General features: G+C 44.9%; 1 protein-coding gene across 1 annotated transcript in view; it reads right to left on the bottom strand.

Annotated features, from left to right (window-relative positions):
* Positions 1-10756, bottom strand: part of SEC14L1 (SEC14 like lipid binding 1) — a 38115-nt gene extending 27359 nt beyond the window's left edge. The window contains exons 1-2 of the mRNA XM_088523428.1: positions 10737-10756; positions 9278-9369 (exon numbers count right to left, since the gene is read on the bottom strand). Coding sequence (XP_088379554.1) covers positions 9278-9340 — 63 coding nt within the window. The 5' untranslated portion in view covers positions 9341-9369; positions 10737-10756. The remainder of the gene's footprint in view (positions 1-9277; positions 9370-10736) is intronic.
* Between the last annotated feature and the right edge of the window lie 10042 nt (positions 10757-20798).

The raw sequence follows: 20798 nt of genomic DNA, 5'->3' as shown, positions 1-20798 counted from the left end.
GGGCAAGTTCAACACAAACAGCGTGGCTTAACTGTGAAGAGGGACGATTTCAGCTTTTGGAACCAGCAAAATATCAACTTCCAGGCTGAAACCAATAGTGTTCTATTAAATGAACCAACTAAAAATCTATTAGGTGCATCAAAATTTGACCATTTGTTGATATCAAGACAATGTTATCAAAATGCTGCATGCTGAGTCTGTGTCCTGCAGACAATTACCACTTAAATTCTTAAGTTAATAAAAACATTTTTAAAGTATCTTAGCTAAAAAAACAAAAGTCCCACCAGCTCTGTCATATCAGGAGATAGCTCTAAAGGGTTGGGGTGAGAGGGAGGGGAGGTCAGCAACACGGACGGAAAGTTGGTCCTCATACAGAACCTTGAGCTAGGAGCCTTCAGCATGAAAAAAGAACTTAAAGCCTGAGGGAGATATGACAGATCCACAAAACAGCAAGCAGCATGAAGCCTGAATGGCATTTTACTCCTTATTCCAACATTAGGAGCAGGTGGTGTGAATTTGAACCAGGAAAAGCCAGGCTACAGATAAAGAAGTGTTGGACAGTGTGTCCCAAATGTCCCAAAGCACAGACATGAAGCAACAGGGCAGCACGATAGAGTTCGCTTAGCTCCAGAAAGTAACCGGGCAAATGTGAGAAATGCACAGTGTTATTATACACACCAGGCACTTCTCGTTACGTAGGTGCTGTCAGGACACACCGCCGTGGTTGAAAGCATATTCCGAGGCAGCATTTCCTTCTGCTTGTCTCATTCCTGCTCTCTTCCCTCAAGTCAGGTACTGCCACTGGCTACTGCCAGATACAGAGCACACAAGAAACGTCATCCCTTGATGAGAACAGCAACACTGAGTAGCACCTGAAGGTCTAAAGTCCCCGTGTCCAAACGCATCTCTAGGATATCAATAACTGTATGACTGACGTATTAACGTGATGCCCCTGAATTGACTTTGCCATGAAATACAGACAAAAAGATACCACCCAGCTTCAAATGATGAGCTAGTTGAAAAAAGAACAGCCAACATCCCTTTGATTCTTTTCAAAAAAAGCAATTAAACCAACATTTACATAAACATCAGTTCTCTCTTCTTTCCCCTCTGCTAAAATAAGGAAGTGCAAACAAAAGCAAGAATCGACTTAGTACAGAACAAACAAGTTCAAATGAAATTGCATTAAATTCTGCTCATTACAGCATCAATGCCTGCAACATGCAGACCATGAAACACTTCAAAAGAAATAGGTAATTTCATAGAGCCATGAATTCAGTAATGAAGGCCTTATCCACAGCCCAATGAATTGTGCAGCAGAAGAGATAGTTTTGCAAATTAAGAAGCACAACTTAGACACTGGCTGGAATAGCCAACCGAATGTCCTCTAAAAGGGATGCTAGTGACTGATGTTCCTGAACTGGCCTTAGTGTTTGTGGCATCTACGTTTTGCACTAAGTGAAGAAGCACAACACACTGGAAAGAGGAAGCATATTCATCAGGAAACTACTTGTTCCCCTTCTGTTGTGGCATAAGCAAATGGCAGAGGACACACTAACATTCAGTGAATCCACTCACAGAAATGCTCCTTCTCAAAAATGAGATCTACGATTACCAGAGCAATAGGATCCAATTATTACAGCAGCAGAAGGAGAAGGAGCAAGTCACCTAGGCCAAGATACTCGCATAATTCCGCAATATGCAGTCTTCAAACTGTTACACAGACCAGAGTGCATATATTAAAAACACATTACACTCAAACCTTAAGAACAGAAATCAATGGTGCCAGAATGAAAATAGTGCTGTAATTATCCAGAAGAAATAAGCAAAACCTACATAACCCTACAGAGGTAAGTTTTTAACTAAATAAATCCAACTACAGTAAGGCCCTGAAATGCCAATTTTAGAGAACCCAAACATATCTAATTTAGTTTGGGAATTAAAACATTTTAAATCAAAACTTCATTTTTAATATAAAAGGGTAGATTCTCTTTATTCCCTCCCACGATCCCTCTGTTAACACCAAAGGGAGTTAAAGCTGTTAAGTGTCAACAGCCCTGTGATTCTTATTTTTAAATTTACTGATGTATATTCTCTAAACCTAATTATCATAAAAGAAAATCCAAGAGGAAGGCAAAACAGAAATGTTCAGAATTCTGAAGTTTCATAAATGAATACAAAACAAGAAACCCAAACGGTCTGCTCCCAAGCTACCCCAAATTTATCATACTTTATCTTTTATTTCTGATAAATACGGACAAACTCTCCTCTACAGCAAGTCAGCTCAGAGTCCACACCACTAAGCTATTACGTTCAATTTGCAAACACCGCAGTGCTGATTAATACCAGGGCAAATGAAGCAAATTTCTCATGGGCCTTCGACTGACCATTACAGCAACGGTGGTCAACATTTGTCAGCTGCAGGTCTCCAGTTACCTCCGTGTGGAAGCAAAGGTTCCTGCAGTGCAACACACACTAAGGCCTTGCTGACCTGCCTTCCTGGGGCCAGGTGCCACCACCTCACTAACGCTGGAGGGAAGGGGCTAAGGACCTGCTCCCACAGGAGCACTCATCAGCCTGAGCTGAGCCTGTTGAGGAAATGAAGTCAGCAAAACATTTTCTTCATTCTGAGAAATCTTTTTGCCAGCCTGAACTGCCTCACTGATGAGCTCAGCACCTTTGCAAGGAAAGCAAGGGCGAGCTGGTACCAGCTTGGCTAAAATGGCAAACCACATACCTGTTATCTTCCTCTGATCCTTAAAAAAGGCAGTCTACAAACCACAGTCCTGAAAATCTCTATGGACCATGCTGAAAGCCAGTACTACTTGAGAGAAAGAAATGCTGACAAAAGGCAAGACCTCTGGACTAATCTTAAATTTTGATGGCTCCTTGTTTGCTTCTACTCTTTTGGCAGTTTATGCCTTAAATTGCAGATAAGGCCTGGTGATATCAGACAGACTTTCAAGCTATGTTGCCACTGTATCTTCTATCAGTGTGAAATCTTGGCATGACTTTCACCTCTAACAAACCACTGATTCACTACAACTGCGCAAAGTTGCATGCAAACTAGCTGCAAGAAAGCAGAGAGGGATTAAATTACCTGTAATAGACCCTACTTAACATTTACCTGAGCTCCAGCCTGACTCCACCTAAACGGGGTCATAAAAAGTGAGAGAAAATAGTTATTAATTCAGCTTGACAGCCTAAATTCTTTATTTAGAATATATGCAGTTAATTTTAAACCAGATGAGAAATATGAAGATCAACTTGGGAAAAAAGAAAATAGATCTTTTAAGGCCAAACTGTAATTAATTTTGTCATGAACTAATTAAGAGATTTACTTGTAAATTCTCAGCAGATTCAGTCTATATTCAGAGTGCAAGAGTTATAAGAATGCTTCATCCCCACCCCCTTCCAGAGGGAGAGCAAATTCAAGCTACGTGCAAAGCAAAATCCTGAATCCTGTTTAGAAAACCACAATGAGCACCCTGAGTTCCAAAAACTGGATTCTGATTAAAGAGTGTTTTATGCAAAGTCCTCAGGGTCGCCTCCAATCCCTCAGGTTCTCCTCCTCGCCTCCTCTTTCATTATACACTCATTTCCTAAAAAAAGGACCAAATAAAATATTCTGCTGTAGCAGCAGCAGTTCACACCAGCTAATTCCCTGCAGAAATGGGAAGTGCACATTGCTCAATCTGGAGGTACAGATAACAGCTATCTCCCATATCTACAGTCGAGGTCTGGGACCTCGAAATAGCCCCTGACTGTGCACTTTTTTTTTGGTTAAAAAAATCCAATCTTTTCCTACAATTTTTAAAGCCTTTTACATGTGCTTCTTAATGGCTTACCACATAGTAGAATATGAGTATGAAATCAGACCCTTTGCAGATCACAAGTGGCCAGGACTACGGAAACCATTCCCCACTTCCTCTCTGCCTGTTTCCCATCTGTTTAACTTTGGGATTTTCAACGCAAGGATAATGCTGCTTGGCTTGATCGACTGATCCCATTGCAGCACTTCACACCAGCCTCACAGCTAACCCACACCTGCAAAGGGTGAAATAGGCAGAGTCCTTTCAGAACGATGCAACAGGAAGTTCGCAGGCATATTTTTCTTCTATCAACACCTCTAAAAGCTAAAAACATCAAATTCTGAAAGTGTAAAAGTCTTGTTAAAAAAAGGCGCAACTAAAAGCATTTGGTGAGGAAGGGAACTGCAGCTGTCAGCTACAGTCAGGTCATGTGTTTGCCCACAAAAACAGGAAACATCTAGCCATGGAAATATCTAAGCATGCTATGAAATAACATGTAAATCGCACTGTAAGCGGACTGCTAAATCTATATTTTCCTCTGGTACTTAAGTCATGTTTCTTAACTACTGCTCACTCAAAACAAGTGGCCAAAAATGAATTTGTCCTAACAATACGTGGCAACACCAAAAACAGCATAAAACATGCATTAAACTACAGGCACTTACTCCAAAATACAAAAATCCATACGCATATTTCACAGTAGTTCTACCAACCCCTTTCCAATAGCACCTAAGCCTGAACTTTCAGTAAGGAAAGAAAACAAAGCAGAGGTTTTGTGTCAAGACAAAAAACAGAAAACAGTGCAGTGGATCCAGGAGAGGACACTAAATTTGCTCCCTTTTGCTGCCCTCAATCTACAACCAGCTAAAAAAAAAAAAAAAAAAAAAAAAAAAAAAAACAAACCTTAAGGTACACTTCATTAAGGGGATAAAATTACTTCTCTGTACTTTTAGTCTATTTTGTGCTTTCAAAAGCACTTGGAGAATGGCTGGCTTCCCAGCTTCCTTTTGCTGACCAGCTTGTCAGCTCTTCTTCACATGAAGAATGGAATGCATTTTTCCCAAGGAAAAAAAAAAAATTAACAGGAAGAAAAACTGCATGAATTTATGAGCAGGTGTGGTACTTAAGCACACAGCTGATTTTTAAAAATGTCATTTTTAAATAATAGCTTTTAAAATAAAAAGATGATAATACAGTCTGATCAGGAATCTAGATCGATTGATTCCACTTTGTGAAACTGAAGACAGGTATATTTTCTTAATCTACTCTAACACTGAAGTGTATGTCATCTACAATCTTATTTCTTCTCTATGATTTGGATATACTTAAATTCATACAGATTTATCTAAACAATGTATTTCTTCAGATCCATGAACCAAAGGCAGCCAGTCATCCTGGTTTTCATGACCAGTATCTTGGGAAAAAAAAAAAAAAAGAGATACTATTATATTTAACTCATTGAGACCTTTTTTGAGGTACTTTATATATTCTACAACAAAGGAAAACCCAGATTTTTTAAAAATTATTTTGATGAGAATACAGAGATTGGCGGGAAAGATTTCCACCACAAGGCAGTGCAAGGTTCATTGCCATTTTATTTTAAAATAAAAACAAAGGTATTTCCAAAACCATAAGCTCTTGACACTGATCACTAGTTTACCTAAGACTGTTCTTTATCATTTAACAGCAGTGCCAGCTGACAAATGCCCAGCATTTAAGTACAAACTTTCTTTTAGATATTCAAAGAAACAGCAAGATATATTTGAAAATCTGTCTCCTGCCAAAGGCACACGTGAAAAATATTAGCTTTCATGGAGCTACAAACTTAAAAATGCACATTAACTTGACTAGAATTAACAGGATATCTTTAGAGCATGTTTACCATGTTCAGTCATATTACTAGTCACAATTATTTCAGAAATTAATTTATTGCTTTAAATAAAGTAGGCTTAAAGGGCAATATGTTTTCCTCAGTTTCCGGAAACTTTAAGAAAACCTCTGATCCCATGACAAACAATGTGGTTTTCTCAAAATCTCATTTATTTTTCATTTGCATAAATGCCACCCTTGGAATGCCATAAGAGCTGATTATTCATTACTTAATTCCCCTTTAATTTACAAAGTAAGATTATCTAATGCATGTTGGACAGAAAGAAAAAAAAAAAAAAAAGGAGCTGTGAAACTCCCAAATTAATTCCAGAATCATGTGTGTTAAGGTTTCCAACATCACAACTGCCTTTTAACATTAAGAAATACGCATTCAGCAAGGTTCTGACATTACTTTCAATGTATTTAAGCTAGTGTTAAAATAACTTATAAACTTAAGTATAAAAAGCAGTTTCTCAGCTCTTCTCAAATATATTTAACCTTGGTAACTTAACAAGAAGAGTCTAAGTAAACAGTCATTTCGCACATTTCTGCTACTTCAAGCATTCAACAAGAACTTCAACAAGAACAGGAGGAAAAAATAGGTGGTATTTTATTCAGTCTGATGAACAGCTATACAGTTTGTATAAATATATATACACTGTACAGCTGTACAGTGGCTAGCAGTTGCATATATAGACATACGCACACACAGTTTTCAAGAAGTTGATTGTGACAGATACAAAACATCCCGTCAGGTTCAGGATCCATTTGCTGAAATTCTATTGCCTGCGTTAGTCCTTTCAGAGTAAAACAGGTAATTTCTGGAGCCTTATCTCTTCAAGTTCACCTCTTGAAGTTCAGCAGATAGTTCTAACTGGGCACAAATCTATTAATAAAATTGCTTGCTCTCAAAGCGACTTAGATACTATCTAAAAACCACACAATTTGACATTAAAAATAAATCAAGGAAAGCAGCTTATATTAGATTTGATGTAGCTTCTCTTTAATGTTAGGGAAGGCTAGAAACATGTATCAATGGATCTCTTGCTTACTACACAAATTGGAAACTGATTATTTTTCTGAACAGTTTGACATGATCAGTTCCAAATCCCAGGAGTTACTCAACCCTTTACATATCCTCCTAGAAAATCTTTAAGATTCAAACAGGCTTCACCAACTTTAGTGATCACTATCAACAATTCTTTGAGTGAATTGCTTGTTCAGTTTCATGGAACTCTCAGAAAAGGAAGAAGGAATTTACAGAGAAAATTGTGAAAACTTCTTAGCCCTTTGAGACCAAATCAAGATCCTCTGCAACAAGAGCCAAGCTAAAACCACTGATATTTGTTAAGACACTTTAGCATAAATGACACTGCTGCCTATCAACCCAAACCTACTTTAGAGGCTTTTCACCGACAGATGAGTTTTCGTGGTACAGGTTTAAAACTCTTTGAGGACACATTTTCTTCAAAATGTAACAGAGGGGAACAGGAAAAAAATCAAACATAAACATACTGTTAAGGTCCTATTTGCTGGATGCCTTCAGCTCAGACTTGGTACACAAGCAACTTCGTTCCTCATTTCAGAAGAGCTACCAACACACTTCAAGTAACTTTACACTAAAATACACGTTGTTCTTGAGAACAATACAACAGTTTTATCTCCAACAGAACCATCTGACCATTTGCACACTCAGTATTTAACCAAGCGAAAACAGCAGCAGAAAATATCAAACCACTACATTGCTCATGTTCTTCAAATAACTTGGCCCAGGGAAACAAACTTCTGCCTGTATCAGAAAATGCATGAACAGGTTGGATGGATTATCACCAATAATTTTGGTGTCTTAAAACCTAACAGCATACCGGAATGAAACGACAGGATAAAGATCCTTAGTTGGTGATCACATTTGAACAAGCGCTAGTGAGAAGTCACCACCCTAACATAGATGAAATCAATCACATTTTTACTAATCTAAACCCCTAGTCTCAGAAAGTATCATGTTCAGCTGTTTCTTTTTATAAACATTCTTACCCTCTTAGTTCACCATTATAATTTTTCATGTACTGTGTTTTCCTGGACACACGCATAGTATAGACTTTTTCAGAAAGCAAAAAATACTTCAGTGGCAGAAAAGACTCAGTATTTGTTAAATATCATTACTGAATTGTAGTTATCCCCAAGATATAGAACACATTGAGAACCCAAAGTTGATATTAACATAGTCAAAAGGATTTCTAATTATAGTCAATAACGCATTGTGAAAAATCCTGCCATAACCATCTTGATTCAGACAATTCTTTTTTTAAAAAAACAAGACACTTAATTATTTTTGCCATCAGCCGAACAGCAAGGTAAAGATTTTTCAGTTCAGGAAACAAGAATTTTTGTTCACCGGTGTGAGAACAAGAACCACTATACTTTCCTGAAGGTAAATTGATAAGTACACATCTGCATTTTAAAACAGCTGACAACCTAGCTGTAACAATGTAGTAAAGCACAAAAGATCTTGAAGTTATCATCACAGCCGGACTTTTCACCACTCATGAGAAGAGCCACTCTCTGCCTTTATGTGTTTGCAAGGGCAAGACCTACACGTCTAATACTGGAAATAGTTTCAGGAATACGATACAAAGAAAATGAAGCACTCCATGCAGAGTGATTTAATCCTTATTTGCCCTGTGACAGCAAAGGTTTGCTTCTGTAAGAACCTCTACACTTCAAGCCATTTGATATATCAAATATTTATACTATGAACACAATCAGAACTGTTCTCTGAAGCCATTAAACACAAAGCTTTCAGCAAATGAAACAAAATGATTATTCATATTTTAACTGTTCTTCACTGGGAATGAGCTGACCTGACCATTCCTTCTATCTCATAAGAGCCATATAACTGTGGTTTTGGTTAAATATCCTTAGAAATGTCAAAAACCTACTTCCTTCTTTTTGGTTCTTTAATTTATATATATATATATATATATATATATATATATATATATAAGAAAAAGAAAAATATATGAAATTTCAGTAGGTTTTTCAATCTTTTTTGGCTATCAGGACACAAACCATATCAGCCACACATCCAAGAGGATTTATTTGACCACCTAGCCAGAGATCTTTCCCTCACCCTGCTCCTCCCAAAATTACTGTTGCTCTAAATACTTTTTCATTCAAGGTTCTTACCCTTGATTTCTCTCTCTCGTCTCTTCCTGCAAATTCTATACTCAAAGACACAGCCGCAATCGCCTTTTAATCAATGAACTTTAACATTTCTCCCACGCCAGAATTATATTGGGAGATTATTGCTCCCAATAATCAACACAATAGTACACTTCAAGTCCACTTTTGCATACAACTTAAAAACAGACTTGAGCACAAACTTTATCTAAACACTGGAGGTGAGAGAAAGAGAAGAAAATACTATTCCAAAGAAAAAAAATATTCTAGGAAAAGTGGAAACTGAAAACATATACCTCTCCTATTTTGTATATCCTGTCAGATCTATATGTTCTACAGCACCTGTCAAATTGGGCTAAGTACTTAGCAATACAAGGCACTATCAACAAGAAAACTATGGTAAAAGTACTACTTACGGCCATAATTAACTCAAAAGGGTGTTTATACACCCGCACGGGGGATTGATACTTCTGCACCATGGCTGCAATTCGGTATGATCAAGTCAGATCTGAAAAAGAAATGTTTAAAATCATCTGGTAAATGCAGAAGTCTGTTTCCATCTTACATTACAGAAAATCATTCCGTGCATGATATAATGTTAGCAATTCTATAAGAAAATCTCCACAGTTCCCTGAAAACTTTTTTTGAAAGAAACAGCAGAGGTTAATCAGGCTATTTTTAAATTTATCACTCCATCACAGTGCCTGAAGAGCTATCTACTTTTGTCAGAAGTGACTTCTTGTTATTTCTTCCAAAATCAGGCAAAATCAGCACATTTTCAGGCCGTGCTTTAGCAACACGGCTTTAACACTCCTCACAGTCCTTCACTCGGAATCGCTCACTCAGGTGACCAGACTTCCTGGGTGCTGCCTGCTACCAAACACTGCTAAAGGCAGAGCAGCCCTGCCAGGTTAAAAAAACACGATTTGGGAGGAAAAAGGCCTATCAGTGACAGGAGGAAAAAAAAAATCGGGAGGATTGCTCCAGCTAGGAAAAACAGAACGTCAAGCATTAAATGCTATTGCTTTCGAAAAGAAAAATAAAGTATCATTACAGATATTGCGTTCTCACACCATTTCCATTTTGAAAAAAAAAAAGAAATATAAATATACAATTTTTGAGAGGCTGAACTTCCTGAGGAGGAAGCAAGTGCCAGTGAAGTTACACGCATGCCAGACAGCCCCAAAAAACTCCCTAGTAAAAAGAAAAACGAGCACTTCTACCTGCTTTTCCCAGCAGGGAGCACGGCCCAAACTTCCCTCGAACTAAGTTAACTGAAATTAAGTTAATTGAAAAACGCTGGCACCGGTGAGAGCCGACGAGAGCGCGGGCCGCGAGCCAGAGTAATTTGGGGGAGAAACGGGTTTAGTAAAAGAGGCTGCTGCAGCCTCTGCCCCGCGACGCGCTCGGGGAAGGTCCTGCCGGCTCCAGCCCTAGGGAGAGCCGTAAGAAAGTTCCCAAGAGCGTCACCCGCAACCGCTCCGTATTAAAAAAGGGAAATAAATAATAAATAAATAAGCGACACAAAACCGGAATCCGCACCAAGCCCCGCTTGCTCGGCCGGCAGCGGCCAAGCCCCCCACGCAGAGGCGCCGCTTCCCGCCGCCCCCAGCGACGCGCCCGAGAGCCGCGGAGCGCCGAGCCCGGCGGCTTCCACCGGCCCGGAGCCGGGAGCCCGCGGCCGCGCGGCGCCTCCTCGAGCGCCGCGGAGCTCCGCGCGCCCCGGCGGCGGGAGCCCGGGGCGCCCCGGCGGGCGGCCGTTACCGGCGGCGGGAGCCCGGGCGCCCCGGCGGGCGGCCGTTACCGGCGGGGGGAGCCCGGGGCGCCCCGGCGGGCGGCCGTTACCGGCGGCGAGGGGCTGTCGGCGCCTCTTACCGCTGCGCTCAGCGCGGCCGCGCGCGCCCTGCCCTCATGTCGGCGCGGGGCCGCGCGCCGGTTCCGGCGGGGGGAGGGGCGCCGCCGCCGCCCGTTGTTACTAGTGACGGGGCGGGGGCGGGGCCTGGCCGCCCGCCAGCCGGCCGCGCATGCGCAGCCACCGCCGCGCGACCACGCTGTGACGGGAGGGGGGGGAGAGCGGCTGGCGTCTTCTTCCCGCGCCTGCGCAATGGCCCCCCCGGGGGGGGGAGGGGGTCGTGGGCGCGCGTGCGCAGCGTGGGGGCGTCCCGCGCGCTCGCGCTGTGGTGGCAGAGGCGCCTCGGGGCGCGAAGTGCGGAGGTGGCAGCGAGACGCGGCCCCGCGGGGTCAGCGGCGTGGGGACGTGCTGGGGCCGCCCTGGTGCCGCCGAGGTTGCAGCCCCTGTCGCGACTTGAGTTTTTTTTTTTTTTTTTTTTTTTTTTTTTTTTTTTCCCATCTCCTGGCTCTGCCTTCCTTCAGCCTTCATCCTCCTGCATTGGGGTGTTTCACAGTTCTGGATATGTGAGAGGCATCTTAGCCAATGTCTAGTCTGCTAGGACAACGATGAACCAGAGGCAAAAAGTGCAATTGTGGTGTTTTCAACAGTGGTATGTCACAAACTGCCTCCAAATAACAGTTTGAAGACTCGAGGCCCATCCAACTGCTCTCTTCAGTGACTTGTCACTTTGTGCGGTTCATTACTCAAGAAATGAAATCTCCAAAATTAAGAACAGTCATATTGCCCATTTGGTACCATTCCTTCTCTAGGAAGGTTGATCTTGCAGTTGCCATTAAATAGTGGTTCAGCCACAGCCCCTTCTTACACAAACTATATGTATTTTAAAGCCAGCTGGGAATAGCTCGATTAGAAACCAGTTGTTACACAACCAACAGATGATCCCAGTTCTTTGAAGCCAGGTTGTGCCTTTCGATTTGGCCAGCAGCGTTCACCTATCTGAACTGAACTGGTTAATCTAGTAGCTTAGTAATTACGTGGAGTATCTGACTGATATTCCCTGCCATTACGCCTGCAACATCCTTTTCCTGCTCTGAAAGCCGGAGATATAATCCTGCTGGCAGAGCAGGCTGAGGAATTTACACCCACTCAGATTCTGCTTTCTTCATAACATTTCTCTCTTCAAATTCTGGGGAGTCTTTATATTCTTACGAAATGCCGTTGTTCTCTATTTTACCAAGTGGTCATGTCATCCAAAAAACTTCATTAAGACTTTTAAGGATGTTTGAACTTTATTGACAAAGTAAATTAATTATCAATGCATAATTTAAATGCTAAATTGTGGCTGGTGTCTATCCTATCTTGTGCAGAACCAATAATCTTAACAAGAGCGGCACAACCAAGGAGATGAGTGTGTTTTCAAATACCTCTATTACTGTTCATATTCTCATTTACTCTTCTCTTGCGAAAGCCCCAGAGATGAATTGTTAGAAAGACTAGAAATGAATAAATGGGGGTGAAACATTCCAGGAATGCTGTGGGCCAGGCTGCGGATTGGAACCCAGAGGACAGAGGCTAAAAGGGCAGCCCAATCCATATTTTTGGAAAATAAGGAATGCCTCTTGCTAGATATCAGGGCAAGGGGGAGGTTAGTTCAGGTCAGTTGCTGCCCACCATGTGAGGATGTTTTCTGGACTGCACTCGCCCTCATTGCGAATTCTGATTATGCAACTCAGTTATTTATTCAGTTTCAAGCAATACTGTGATGGAAATTAATGAGAACTGTTGGTATTCAATCCCTTATTAATACTGATAACTAACTTAAAATGCATTTGACTGGGAGCAGCGAGGGGCTGATGTTCTGGGCATACATACAAGAAAAGATCCCAAATGCCTCCAGGCCTTGCTGTAATTCAGTGCAAGCGTGTGGAATCTTAGCACGCGGAAACTTGCTCTGTTTTCTTTTGTTTCTATCCCATCCCTGGGAGTCTGACTAAGAGTGAAGTGGTCATTGCTTCCTATTGCCCAGCAGGTCTCATCTTTTCAGCTTTTGTGCTTAAGAGAGGAGGAGGTTGGTAGGACTGTTCAACAAGACGGGACAGAACGTGCATCCATTCAAGCTCTTGCTGCGAAGCACTAAGTACATGGAAAGTGTATGAAACAAAGCGTCAGGTTTTAAGTTCAGAAGTTCTTCAAGGGTAATCCCCTATAAAGCTGTTCCATTGGAGTCAGTGGATTTTTTTCTGTACCCCTTGCTCACCTGAAATAAATGCCTAGTTCCTAAGTCTTTAAAAGCATGAAAAAGATCCCAAGTGACAATAGCCTAAAAAAAAACCAACTGTCCCCTGGGGACATGCCATTCTGGTTTGCACGCAGTCCATGCTAAACACATTGTAGATACTAAAGGAAGTGTCACAATTTTTTCTTTGTCAGTCTAAAGAGCAGGCAGCTGGTGCTGCTGGATACTCTGTGGTCTGAATATTGACTTTGAGAAAACCAGTAATTGTGAGCTCTAAGTTAGGTGCTCCAGCGATGTGTCTGAATATGCTGGTCTATAGCAACTGTATTTGAGAAAGCTCCCTGTAAAACACGTACTGCAGAAGTTATGCTCAAGAGAAGAAGTATTTCCACGTATTTATAGAGATCTTAAGGCACTTCGTAATGACAGGGAAGATAATAATAATCCAAAAATAGAGATATAAATATTGAAGCTCAAAAAGTTATACAAGAAGTCACTAAGTCAGTATTAGAGACCAGACCACAGCTCTCGGCTTCCACGGTGCTTCCACTTGTTTCCAAATGCTGCTGCCTTTTGGCTTTGCAGTAGTTTTCCACTGCTGACAAGATGGGAAACTAGGGAAAATGTGTCCAGACCTGCCTGTAATCAGGAAGATGAGGTTAATGTATGAAACAAAAGGGCATTAAACTCTCAAGTAGGGATTTTCATTCAGAAATAAGCTGGCCCTAATTTATTTTAGTGCAGTATAAATGAAGACACATTAATTTTGTACTGTTATTTGAGTTATCTGAACTTTCACTGTGTTACTGTGTAGAAAAGCTTCGAATGAATTTGTACCCTGGAGCCTTCTGTGTTTTGATCTCGCAATAGTCAGAAACATGTTTTTCCTGTGTTTTCAAGTGACAGAGAGGAAAATGTGATCGGAGGCTGGGAGATGGCCAGCTTGCCTCCAGCAGCAGCCATGGGAGCACAGGTGCTGGTGGCATGTTGGGAGCTACGCGGATGAGCATTAGCAAAGAGCACTACCTTCTGATTCATAAAACACATGAATCAGGAGGAGCGTGTGCCCGGGGAAAGCATCCCGAGCCTTATTCACATCCCCTCGTTGCGAAGCCCGTAACCGCTCGTCCCGAACGATGCTTCCTGCTTGGAATTCAGGACCGCTGCTTGTACGTGATGCAGGGTTAATGCAAAAGGTGGGAAACAGGGGGCTGCCAGGACATAAATAATTAAAGTGTGGTGAGAATTAGCATCATGTATATCCTGCATGAGGCATCATACCCAACACTTACTCCAATCCCCTGTAGGCTGTTGGTAACACTCCCAGGGTTGACCGTGCAGACGTCAGAAATGGGGGCAGACTGGAAACACTGAGGGCACCTACAACATTATTTTGTCCCTTTGACATAGGAGATGGCACCATGGGAGCCAAACTGTGCAAGGGAAGATTTCAAAGGGACTATATTTCCCACTATAGAGAAAAGAATGTTTGGACGAGACTTTCTTTGTTAGGTACTTTGCTGTCACTGGAAGAGGCCATGCTCATAATAGCAAGGCAGAGTTGAAGGCAAGCCTGGGTCTGCTGGACTCCTGGCGATGCCCAGGGCTGGGAGACGCCTGATTTTCCTGTGGCACCGCTCGTGCCCAGCTGCTGCTGCCTGGAACCTTTCTAATGGAGGCTTCCTAGCGATGGGAACACAGTTACCAGCTGCCTCTTTAAAACGGTGACTCAAAGGACTGCCTGGCTCTGATCAGTTATCAACGACACTTTTCCATCCTTAGAAAAAATATTGATCTCAGTCAAGAGGGATAACATATGCAAGGATGAGTAAACTTCCTTTCAAAATAAATACAAAGGCTGTTTAATAGCCCTCTTTCTAATGAGTCTGACAGTATAAATACTCCCATTTATTTCAATAATCGAGATGCTTAGTTGCTAACTAGCTATCGCCTTTATCCTTGTTTGCCTCTAAAATGCTGCTCCTTTTTTTTTTTTTTTTTTTTTTTTTGCAATAGCAGAAGATTGATAAGAAACAGCTACCTGCTATTAAAAGTATTCCACAAATCCAGCTCCTTTTAAGGGGTGCTTGGCTCCACCAGCTCTTGGATTGCGCTTGGTGGACAAACACTGTGTCCCTTTCACTGCAGTTCAGTCAGGACAAGCTGCCTTTGTGGCTCCTGCTCTGCTAGCAGGAAAGTGCTTCTACCCGCGCAGCTTATTCCCATGCCCGAAGGAAAGAGATGTGTCATTATGAGCCACTCGTGTACTGAAATAAGCACCATAGCTATTTCAGGGTTTACTTTTTAAATCACACTCCTAAGCGTAATAGTTAAAGCAGTGCAATCAGCTTGCGAATCAGGCCAGGGCTGGCAGCCTTCATGCAAGGATCTCTTAGAAAACACTTGAGAAATAGAAATCTCATGATGCTACTTGCAGGCCATAGAAAAGACGGCTGCTCTCCTGCCATCAGCAGAATTCTTTGCATGGATTCTGGCCCCGTATCCAAGGCAATCTCATTATTTGCTATCCACGCTCGATCCGCTTGCTAATTTCTCCTCCTTGTTGAGGGGGAGGAACCTTTCTGCGCTCCGCAGGAGGGCCTGTGTTTTGGAGATTAAAAAAAGCAAGCAAGCTGTTTGGGAAATAAAAAAAAAAAGTCACCCGCCTGCAGCAGCGACAGCCTGAACGGCGAGAGCGACGGGGATGCTGTATCCGACTGCACCGTGTGTGCCGGGCGCCGGCCGCCCCGAACATGTTAGCAGAGGGCACGGCAGAGCAGGGGCTGCCTGCGCCCGCGGCCGCGCGCGGCGGCTCTGCCGGCTCTCGGCGCTCATCTCAGCCTCAGAAGCCGCTGGCCGGCTCTCTCCAGCCCTGGAATTCGTTTGGCTAACGCGCCGCGGGATGCAAAGCCACGTTTGCCGTCTTTTTGCTAGACAAGGTTGCAGAGAGATTGATAGCAGCCTCTCTCCGTGGTTACGTGAACTGTTAGCAGGGCTTCGCTGACGTGACACCTGCAGCCCCATTTGTCCAGGGATGAGAGAGGCTATTTAACATCTCCTGGCTCTTGTAGTGTCAGCATCGGGCAGGGGAAGCCCAAGCAGAAGGCAGAGGTGGAGCTGCCACAGGAGCTGAGCTCCCGCTCCTCAGTGCCGGTTTTCCAGGCAGTTTTCCGAGGGCAGCTTCTAAATAGCAGTTCCTAAATAATTTGGTGCGAATGAACTGAACGGTCTCCAGCACAGGAAGCCTATTTGCGATCATGGTTTCAAGCTAGTAGCTACAGTCTAATGCCTGACCACTAAATATTCAAATTAACTAATGAACAGCTGTCCTGTTTTATTTGCTTTCAGTCATAACCAGCCCGAGTCTGAATTAAACAGTAGCCCAGCAACAACCCGTGTGTCCCATTACAGTTATCTAGGGGGGTTATAAGCAGTAACAGCTTGTGCAAGGCCAGCTGGCGGGTCCTGTCGTGCTCCCGCAGACTTGGTGAATTGGATGTTTTGTTTCCAGCGTCCTACGGTACGTGCTCCTTCTCCGTTATCATCACCAAGGCAGATGCAGGGAGCAGCCAGCAGGCTGTATCGGCCAGCAAAGGCCTGGAATAGATCCAAACCCTCCTGGCTCCTCGGCTGTACTGACAGAGCCCTGCCTGACTTCGGGTTTTCTGACAGATGACTTTGTGCTATAGGAGCAGAATATTCTTGAATTTGCCTCAAAACCCTTAAGGTATAAACTGAGAAACTTTGCTTTTTCTTGGCTTCAATCAAAAGATTCAAAAGCCCTTCCAGGTCCGCCAAGACTCCCTCCTGGAAGGCAAAGCCAACACTGTCAGTTCCCATTGCCGTGATGTGCCCAAATGCTGCTCACCCACCTCTCAGAAGAGCAACATGAGGAGGTGCAAAATGTCCCTGTACCTTCTCTCAGGATATACCACCTACTTACTTTTTGTGTGACCTGGAACAGGCCAAGTGCTCACCTGTAGCACAAAATAAATATTCACTGGTGCCAAGATCCTCAACAGCGGGGCTGGAGCAGGCTCGGCCCTCCAAAACCACCAAGTGGGAGGTCAAGATAACTCGAGAGCTGTGTGTGGCACCAGGGCCAGCACTGAGAGCAGCCAGAGGCTGGAGGAGATCATAGAATCACAGAATGCTCAAGGTTGGAAGGGACCTCTAGAGATCTGGTCCAACCCCCCTGCACACGCAGGGTCACCTAGAGCACGTGGCACAGGACTGCGTCCAAGCGGGTTTGGAAGATCTCCAGAGAAGGAGACTCCACAACCTCTCTGGGCAGCCTGTTCCAGTGCTCTGGCACCCTCACTGGGAAGAAATTTTTCCTTAAGTTCCTGTGGAACTTTGGATGCTTTAGTTTCTGGCTGTTTCCTCTAGTTCTGTTGGTGGCCACCAGTGAAAAGAGGCCGGCCCCATCCTCCTCACTGCCTCCCTTGAGGTACTTCTAGACACTGCTCAGGTCCCCTCTCAGCCTTCTCTTCTCCAGGCTGAACAGGCCCAGCTCTCCTCATAGGGCAGATGTTCCAGGCCCCTGATCATCCTTGTAGCCCTGCGCTGGACTCTCTCCAGCAGCTCCACATCCCTCTTGTACTGTGGAGCCCAGAACTGCACACAATACTCCAGATGTGGCCTCACCAGGGCGGAGCAGAGGGGCAGGATCCCCTCCCTCGACCTGCTGGAGACGCTCTTCTTAACGCGCCCCAGGATCCCATTGGCCTTCTTGGCCACGAGGGCAACTGCTGCCTCATGGTCATCTTGCCGTCCAACGGAGATAATGCCCAACGGAGAGCACGTGTTGCTCTGCTTCTGCTGGAAGCAAGGAAGGAGGGAGGTCTTTAACACACAGCAGGTAGCGAGGGGAAGATGAGGCCAGTGGTGGAAGTCCAAAGAGGACCAGCAGAGCAATAGTTTCATCTTCATAGGATGCTAAGCTAGACTGTTTAAACCCTTCGTTCTCCAAATAGAGTTATACTTTAAGGTATACGACAACAGAACCAAGTGAGCTGTTGTGAATCTATTGCCAGCTGCTTCTGCTGGCCCCAAGCCAGCCCGCAGGACATCGTGGGCACACGGATGCATCCTGAAGTCAGGACAGCTGAAGCTGTGTTAGCTCATCCATCTCCCACAGAAAGTGCAGATCCTCCAAGGTCTCCCAGAGGTCCTAGTACTGCCCCTCGGAGCCCCAAGGGAGCTGGAGTCTCATTCCCAACTGTGGCCCTGGCCCTCATCTTCTCTGGTTTCCCCTTAGCTCTGGTGGCCCCGTGTTGGGCTGGCTCCACACAGCTCCTTCTCCTCAGGCCGTGCAGGCTGAGAGCTCCCAGGCTGCTCGAGGAGTAGGGACAACATCTGTCCCGCATGTGCACCAAGACGGGGCATCTAGTTAGGGAAGCAGGAGGGTGCAAGATAAGCAGGATGAGCAGGGAGAACAGAATAAGGTCTTTGCACGTCCAGTCAGGCTCTAGATAAATTCATTCCATATTCCTCTCAACAGAAAAGACCTTTCTGAAGGGGTCTGCGCTAGCAGGTACCACTGCAGGAGATGCAAGCTCTGCCGTGGCCAGATCCAACCTGGCACGTTAACAGCACACAGAGAACTACGGGTGATTGCAACCAAACATCAGCACATCAGCACGTGGACCTGCACCCACAACTGCTCAAACTATCCCACTTAAACCAACCCCCAGACTGAAAATAAAGAAAAGACGAGGTTGGAGCATTGTGCCATGGGAACAATATCGTGCATATGATCAGATTTAGCAGGACACAAGCAGCCTGAGGGTCTTTTTACATTTAGCTTGAAAAGGCTAAAAATAACCCCTCAAATCGCATTCCTTTTATTCTGGCTTTGCCATCTCTGTCGCCTGTTCCTGCTCCCCGGCACTTCTACACGCAAAGCAGGGCCTGGGCTGCCGGGCCCCGTAATTAGACTCCGGCCCAGCAGCTGCAGAGGGAACAGCTGGAGAGGTTATTTCTGTGGGTTATTAATTGACTCCAGAAAAAAAAGAAAAAAGAAAAAGAGCCAAGCAAGCAGGGAGAACGGGCGAGCCGCGGCCCATGGCCACATGACAAGGTCTTAATGACAAAAAAATAAAAAGATAAAATAGAAGAGCGAGCCCAGTTTCCTAAAGCCGATTAGAGCAATTTTTCTGAGGCTAAATTTAGGAAAAAAAAAAAATCCTCCCCCATCTTCAGCTCCGTTGGCAGAGATCAGAAGCACCAGGAAGGCCAGGCCGGAGGAGGGAAGCAAACGCGCAGCCCCCGCGTGACTCACTGCCCGCGTGGGCAGAGGCGCCCGCGAGCCCGTGACGCCGTCTCGGCGGCCTCACGCCTCTTTTTTTTAGGCAGGAAATAATAATTATAATAGTAATAAGAAAATGAGTGCTTTTAATAGGGCAGCAGGCAAGGCAAAGCCACCGGCGGCCCAGGTGAAGCCCCGAGGCAGCAGTTGGGCTGAGGCCTGTGCAAAGGCCCAAGCTGCTGCCTTCACCAAACCCGCTGCCATCGCAGTCAACCTCTGGCAAATAAATAACCAGGGACTCGAGCAGAGTCCAGGGAACCGACGGAGCATCTCAAAGTCACGGAATATTAATTCAGGCCTTGTCTAGGCACTGGCACCCAACAGGGCCTGTCACGCCAGCCCGAGAAGCACAGGGCTTCCTCCTTCTCCAACCCTGTGTTTAACCTGCAAACACTTCACTGAGGTGGAGCGGGCTCAAAAGGTCCCTTTGGGAGGGCAAGCTGGGCCCAAACCTTCCTGCGCTACCATCAAACATCCCCTTTCCCCTCTCTCATTAACGCTGCCAGCATGGCCTTGTCTCACGTCCAACACTGGAGAGCGACTGTAGCTTCACATGGGGCCTCCATCACCGTGGGGCCTGGTGCCTCCTTCGCCACCTTTAAGCTCCACAAGCGACTGCCAACGTGCACGCCAGAGCTGCCGGCCTGGGGACACGCGTGGTGCTAGCACATCCAAAGCACTGCGGATACTCGTTTTTCCCAAGTGTTTTTGCTCTCGGAGGGTGCAGGATGTTCCCCCTGCACTGCCCAAGGTCCAGAGTGCTGCACACAGATAACAGTGCTTTGGGGACGGGTGACGAAAAGGGTTTTTGAAGGTTGGTTTTTCAAAGGTGCCCAAGCTGCAGGTGACATCCCCACAGAGCTGTGTGCAGGTAGCCCCACGCGTGTCTCTGCAGGAGACGGTTTGGAGAGCCAAATACTTCGGGGTGGCTGAGGGAGAGGGTCAGGAGCTGCACGCATCTTCCTGGCTGCTCTGCTTGCCTGCGCGATGGCTCTGTGCAGCTGCAAAGGGTGCGACGTGACTAGCAAGTGAATGTTGCCTCGGCACCAGGAGGAGAGAGGAGGGAGGGAAAAGCCAAAGGAAGGAGCCATAAGCAGGAAGAGCAGCCGGGAGCTCTTCAAAAATCTGCTGAGGGAGGCACTTGCGCGGCCCCTGCTTGGGGCAGATCAATAGAGCTGCAAGGCGCCGGGCTCCTGGCAGCCACACAAACCCACTTTCTAATGAAATCTGCAGCAGGCGGAATTTAGGTCACTACTCGGAAGCATTTAGTTTATTCCAGGCAGCTTTTTAAATATTTAAGAAATAGCTGTCAAATTAAGCCTGATCACATCTGACTCCAAGGCCCAACTTGGAGGCACAGCAGATTTTATAGCTTGAACTTGAAAACTTTGTTTTTTCGAAGCTTTCTTTGATTTCCTCCCCAACTTCACCCCCATCATCGCAGCGCAGTGGGTGAAGGCACCCTGTGCCCTTGCCATGGCAGGAGGGATTAGGGCTCCAAGTGATCTCAGGTGACATCTGCACTTCACACACTCCTCC

The sequence above is a fragment of the Tinamus guttatus genome, unplaced genomic scaffold (genome assembly GCF_059628265.1).
Source record: "Tinamus guttatus ecotype Peru unplaced genomic scaffold, ASM5962826v1 Tinamus_guttatus_pri_ptg000188l, whole genome shotgun sequence".
Lineage (NCBI taxonomy): Eukaryota > Metazoa > Chordata > Aves > Tinamiformes > Tinamidae > Tinamus > Tinamus guttatus.
This window is presented reverse-complemented; position numbering and strand designations above follow the sequence as displayed.